Raw genomic sequence first — 6602 nt, forward strand, 5'->3', positions numbered from 1 at the left:
TGAAGCTTTGCGCGAAATTCAAAAACAAACAAACAAACAGTTCGCTAAAAACAAGGCAATCTCTCATTTTCCTGACTTGGATAACACAGGCCTGCGAATTTAAACTTCATAAAAGTTGTTTTGGTCTTAATAACTGATTTTCTATAATTCAGCTACGCAGATTTCGAAAATAATATTAATTTTTTTTATATCACGTAAGGATTTTTTTTACAAATCGGGAAGAAAATCAAACCTCTTACTTAGATCAAATTATTATTGCGTTTACCGCAATGAACATTTTTTTATTATCATGTTTGTTTACAAAAATACAAACAAACTGAAGAAAAGGGAAGAACATTGATATCAAAAGAATATGCATCCTTATTCATCCTGACTTTTTTGGGGAAGTCTACGTGTTTTAGTCTCAAAACTACGTGTTGTGGTCTTTCATTTATGTATCGCGTTGTGACGTTTTCTGAAAATTTTGTACGTGTTGGAGAAAAATGGATATCATTTTCGGATTCAGCGTACAGGAATTAGTGTAGAACATGTAAAGATTTCAAGACAATAAAACCATCGCAGGCCTGTGTAATTATAACCAATCTTTATTTAACACATAGTTGTGTTCCTCACGTATTGTTAGTCTCTTATTTTATTAAGAGTCCATCTTAACTTTGACACATAATTGTGTTTCTCACGTATTTATAAAGTTCAGCAAAGAGTTTGTTTGTTTGAAGTTAAGCACAAAGCAACACAATGGGCCATCTGTGCTCTGCCCACCCCGGTATCAAAACCCGGATTCTAGCGTTGTAAGTCCGCAGACATACCGCTGTGCCACTGGGGGGGCTCAGCAAAGAGTAAAAGCCTAACACAAGTCACACACCATATAAGAGACAAACAGAATATTAAGAACATTTATAAGGCTCAGCGAAGGGAAAAAACGAACAAAAACAGCACTCACTGGGACAGCATTACCTAAAGCAGAACTTCTACTGCATAAAACGAATGGCTGAGCAATGCTGAAAAACTCATTATTGGTAATAAAATTAAGATATACAAACATTACTCATACTCTTATTTGTCAGGTGGTTAGGGCGCTCGACTCGCAATGTGAGGGTCGCGGGTTCCCCGTCCCATCAAACATGCTCGCCCTTTCAGCCGTGAGGGCGTTATAATGTGACGGTCAATCCCACTATTCGTTGGTAAAAGAGTAGCCAAAGAGTTGGCGGTGGGTGGTAATGATTAGCTGCCTTCTCTCTAGTCTTATGCTGCTAAATTAGGGACGGCTAGCGTAGATAGTCCTCGTGTAGCTTTGAGCGAAATTCAAAACAAACAAACATACTATATTTTAAAAATAGGCACGACGTTTCGATCAACACGAAACTATTAGTGTTTAAATCTGTTGTAGTAACAGAGCCCTCTCTTGGCTAGTAATGGTACTCGATTTTGTATTTAATGTATATATATAAAATATTTGTTTCCTTAACGGGTACCCTTGGCTAATTTACAAAAGCACAATGTTAATAAGTTATACGTTCTTTCTCTAACCGTATACAACGTTATGTTATCACTTCAATTACAGTATACAGTGTTTACACGAACAGTGTTTTATGTTCAAATGTTTTTATCTTAACTTCAATACATAATGATTATATGACATTTTTTTCGACAGTATATAATGCTTTCGTACCATTATTTCAACACTAGTGTTCACATAATTAATTTAACAGTTTACAACTGAAGTTAAACATCATTATTACTACAACACTGTATTAATTTAGCAGTTTACAACTGAAGTTAAACATCATTATTACTACAACACTGTATTAATTTAGCAGTTTACAACTGAAGTTAAGCCTCATTATTACTACAACAATGTTTCCATTTCTTTTATCAATAATATAATGCCAACATTATAAATAATGCTTAATTATCAATTTTGAATAAAAGTCTTATGCTGAAACATTTCTGATGTTCTAAAAAATGATTGGCGTCCATGTTTGTGTGTGTGTGTGTGTAAAGTGTTGCGTTTAAAATAAAACAACGAAAACGATTTAAAGTTGTAACAAAAAATTTATTAAAATCACAATTGTCAAGATAATAAATTTATGAAACAAACACCGATTACGAAAATGGCGTGTTTTTCTCTTCATTTCTTATTTCTTGGTAGATATTTACGATTAATAAAAGGTGGAATAGAAGAAAAGGAAAAATAATTTTGTCACTGGTGGTATTATCATACGCATGCGTTACATGCAACCACCAGTTAAAAGTGTTTTAACATTCAAGGTAGGGAAAATGGATTGGACGGGAATACGAATACACAAATATTTATATACAAAGACATCTTTATTCCTGGTATTTTAGTATCATTTTTAATTTAGGGACAGAATTATTAACTATTATAATATATCTATTTCCAAAACTACTTATATATATCACATAATCTCCATCATTTGATTTCTTGTAACAAAACCAAAACCTTTCTATAGCAAATATTTTAAGATGTAGGCCTACACGACAGTGAAAAGTCTCTTGAAATCATAACAGCCTCCCTACATTCTTTATTTGTGGCGCCATCTGTTGCCGGATCCACGCTGTACAGACCTTCACATTTTAGATATTTTGTGGCCTCTGAACATTTCCTTTCATATGTCAGTAACTTTGCTGGAAAAAACAAAAAAGTAGTAAGAAAACAATCATTCATATTTCGAACAACTAAAATACCAAATATACATATACGTGCTAAAGTTAAATTAATAACATCGCTTTAACATGTAACCAACGATATACTTTTATAAACTCTTTAACATGGTTATTCAAGCACAAAAATAAAACACATCTTTTGTTCCAAAAGCCATGAATGACAGACATTACTTGGTAAATTTTACATAAAAACTATATTTAGATTTTTTAAAATCAGTATTCTGTTTCATATTGTTGAATGCAGAGTAAGGGTTAGCAACATTAGCATCTAAGACATATTTATACTTTTTAGAATAAACAAACAACAGCAAAAAACGAATACTTATGGTATTTTTGAAATATCTAAGTCGTATAGATTTTAGCTTATTTTGAATTATTTCCCATATTATATATTATCGTCTGTAGATGGCGCTTGAAACTATGACTTCTATAATGTTATATTTTGACTTACTTGCTTTCAAATACAGAAATAATTGTTTGAACTCTTAAATAAGATGTAGATAATGGACCTAAGGAGTAAATTAAATTGCATAAGTTGTCAGAATTATAGTTATCATTTCTCAGCGACTTACCAGGTGTTTGTTGTAGGTCTACAACAAGTCCTTCCCACACCTCGGCGGTTGCCCTAAAAGGCATAACTTGTCTTAGTACACAAAATTTTCCTATACTAAAATTACAGGATGAAATAAAAATAGAAGCAGTACTAATGACTTCTTATGACATTTTGTAAACATTACAATTATGAGCAAACAATCAATGACTGTTTTTTTATTAAGGGCCACTTATTAATATTGTTGAATAAATATTGTTTACGTACACATTGAAAACTTTGAATAACACAGTTTGATTTTAAAACGTTTATTCGTCAATAGAGGGCGCGGGTTTGAAGAATATTTGACGGCTTTCTGTGTTGAAAAAGTAACTTCCAACAAATATGTTTATTTGAATATGTTTGTTACTACATACATACATACTGAAAACTTGGAAATTCAATAATCTTGTATCATTGTGAGATATGTTGCCAGGACTATTTTTTTTTTTCAAATGATAAGAAATATATAAAATAAATAAATTAAAATATAACCATTTTTTTCGGGTAAACATTAAATATAATGTAAAAACCATCTAATTTTTTTGATTGGATTTAAATTTGCTTATCTATATACGATACAGATTATTTAGAAACAGAGTAATGAAGTGGCCAAGAACTATATTTAAACTTTAAATATAATAGATACAAAAAAATCACACGATGAATAAATAAATAAAGATTATCAATTCTAAAAGAAAGAAAAAAGATTAAAACCTAGGACATAGTCAACAAAAAACCCTTTTTTTCTCAAATGGAACATGCTTTTACTTGCATTCATATGTATATTTTGTTATGAAATTAAAAATAAATTACTTATACAATTTTAGAATATCACAGAAAATAAAAATAGAATAATTTAACAGATTGGTTTTCAAACCAACGTGAAATAGAACGTCGTACTGAGCCGCGGGATCAGGAAAAGATCTGTGGTATTGGTTGCCGAATGTCTGAAGCTCACGAACTGTACCCTGGGAACTCTCAGTGTCAGACTCACATCCGGGTAGCCGGAAGGTGGCGTAAGGTGCTAGATCGTATCCGTAACATAAGCAGAAGAAAAAAAATTCAGGTGTTAGTCTAGCTTTTCTTAGTTTTTCCTGTAATAAAATTCCTTAAAGCGCTAAGTTTATTCAGGTTTACGGCAGGTAGAAAATAAAGCTGAATTCAGGTAATTTCGCATATAACTTTACTTTTCTTTGTTTTTAGATGCACTGAATGGTAGGTAGTAAATTATCGTTTTTAAATGAAATGTTTATTGTTATTAACAATATTGTTACGTCTCTGGTCGTTGGTTAATTTTCCGTAGAAATTCTTTCCGAAAAACTTCAGCGATACAAATCCTTTCTTAAATAAAACTAGTTTATTCTTTCTCAATACAACTTTGCAATACACTTAATTTCCACAGTCACTTTAACTTGAACACACGCTATAATTCACAACGATTCATGCACTTTACTTACGGTCACTACCGCGCTTGACTCAATTGTCCGTCTCTGTCTGTCTGCAATTCTATTCCGATTAATTAATTTCGCTTTATCTGGCGCACTTATATACAAGAATAGAGGGCGCGTAGAAAAGACCAAAGTTGTCACGAACAGACATGATCCTTCTAAAATATCATAACGTGTTACTCGCGTCACGTGACTTCCGCTGTCGTAACAATATGATATTTTTTGCATTTAGTATTCTACAAATTGTCTGATAATAAACAAATATATATACAATAATTGAAACAATACTTATAAAGAGTTTATCAATCAACTTTGTTTATTTCAGAGCAAAGCCACATTAGGCTTTATACTGTGTACACCGCTGGGAATCGGACCCCCAGATTTTAGCATTGTAAGTACACGCTATCATTCAGCAGACGAAGACTGGGTGTAGCTTGTCGGAACAAAATAGTGCTTAAAACATAACATTAAGCAACTTACATATCTATTCACTCATTTCTAAGTTCATCTAATAACTATTTGTGTAAACAATCTCAATTCGTTAACATTTTTTTCCGTATAAATCACTGACAAAAATAACAGGATAATCGGGTGAGCACATCACGAGGCCCACAGCATGCTCTGCAAAGAAACCTAATGACTCTAAACAGATGGACCCTAAAGTCATATAGACTGTTGATGTCGAAGTTTACGTGATGATGATGATGCCAACACATCACGAATTGTATCAATTTGAGGCATAGGTTGATAAAAATCTTGGAAAGCGATAAAAATCTGCTTTTGGAATAAGAGTGTTTCAATGACAATACACAGTATATTTCAAAGTATTTAGAAATACTAATGCGTCTATTATTTGGTCCCTCGATGGGACAGCGATAAGTCCACGGACTTACAACGCTGAAATCCGGGGTTAGACTTCCCATGGCTAACTAAAAAAACAATCATGTGTGGTGAAGGGGAATCGAACCCCCGACTCACAGATTGGGAGTCGAGGGCCCTAACCCCCCAAGACATTCCGCACCACTTATATATATTTACCTTCATATTTATATCTATGTACTGCAGTCACGATTATGGGAGAAAAAACGTTATAAAAATCCCACAAGTGGGATATAACACATTTGATATAACAATGTTGAGTTATATTTACTGGATCGGACGTAACGAATCTATATTTGTAATGAGCCATACGAACAGAGCTAGAGAAATGTTTTTGCTCATTAGAAACCTATTTTAGAAGCGTTACCCCTATATAGTTCATCATCACAGTAACTTGGCAACAGTTTTCATTAAATATTAACTATCTTCTTCTTCTTCTTCTTCATTCGATCTGAGTGCCATCTAGTTTTGGAGTCGGCCGCTCGAGTATTTTGTATCAGCCACAAAATTTTACATTCGGGTGGCTGAACCTGACAGCAACCCTAAAGTACGATGTTCGGTGACGAGAATTCGAGCCCACAATTCCAAGTTTGCGAGACGAGCGCCCTAACCACCAGGCCATGCCAAGCCAGGCTCCCCTTAAATATTAACTATTAAATATTAAATATTTCAATGGCACATTCATTCTGAAACGATTGTTATATCTAATCAGATATACCTACATACCTACAGAAGATATATCTAATCAGTTGTACCTACATACCCACATAAGACATATCTAATCAGATATACCTACATACCTACAGAAAACATATCTAATCAGTTGTACCTACATACCTACAGAAGACATATATAATCAGTTGTACCTACATACCTACAGAAGACATATATAATCAGTTGTACCTACATACCCACAGAAGACATATATAATCAGTTGTACCTACATACCCACAGAAGACATATATAATCAGTTATACCTACATACCTACAAAAGACAT

At 33.1% G+C, this 6602-nt stretch overlaps 1 protein-coding gene across 1 annotated transcript in view; it reads right to left on the minus strand.

Annotated features, from left to right (window-relative positions):
- Positions 1 to 2032: 2032 nt before the first annotated feature.
- The window catches only part of LOC106469521 (Down syndrome cell adhesion molecule-like protein Dscam2), a 120162-nt gene continuing 115592 nt past the window's right edge, over positions 2033 to 6602 (minus strand). Inside the window, exons 29-31 of the mRNA XM_022398060.1 lie at positions 4178 to 4301; positions 3258 to 3310; positions 2033 to 2646 (exon numbers count right to left, since the gene is read on the minus strand). Of these exons, the coding sequence (XP_022253768.1) occupies positions 2480 to 2646; positions 3258 to 3310; positions 4178 to 4301 (344 nt within the window). The 3' untranslated portion in view covers positions 2033 to 2479. The remainder of the gene's footprint in view (positions 2647 to 3257; positions 3311 to 4177; positions 4302 to 6602) is intronic.

Source organism: Limulus polyphemus, unplaced genomic scaffold (assembly GCF_000517525.1).
Source record: "Limulus polyphemus unplaced genomic scaffold, Limulus_polyphemus-2.1.2 Scaffold3525, whole genome shotgun sequence".
Lineage (NCBI taxonomy): Eukaryota > Metazoa > Arthropoda > Merostomata > Xiphosura > Limulidae > Limulus > Limulus polyphemus.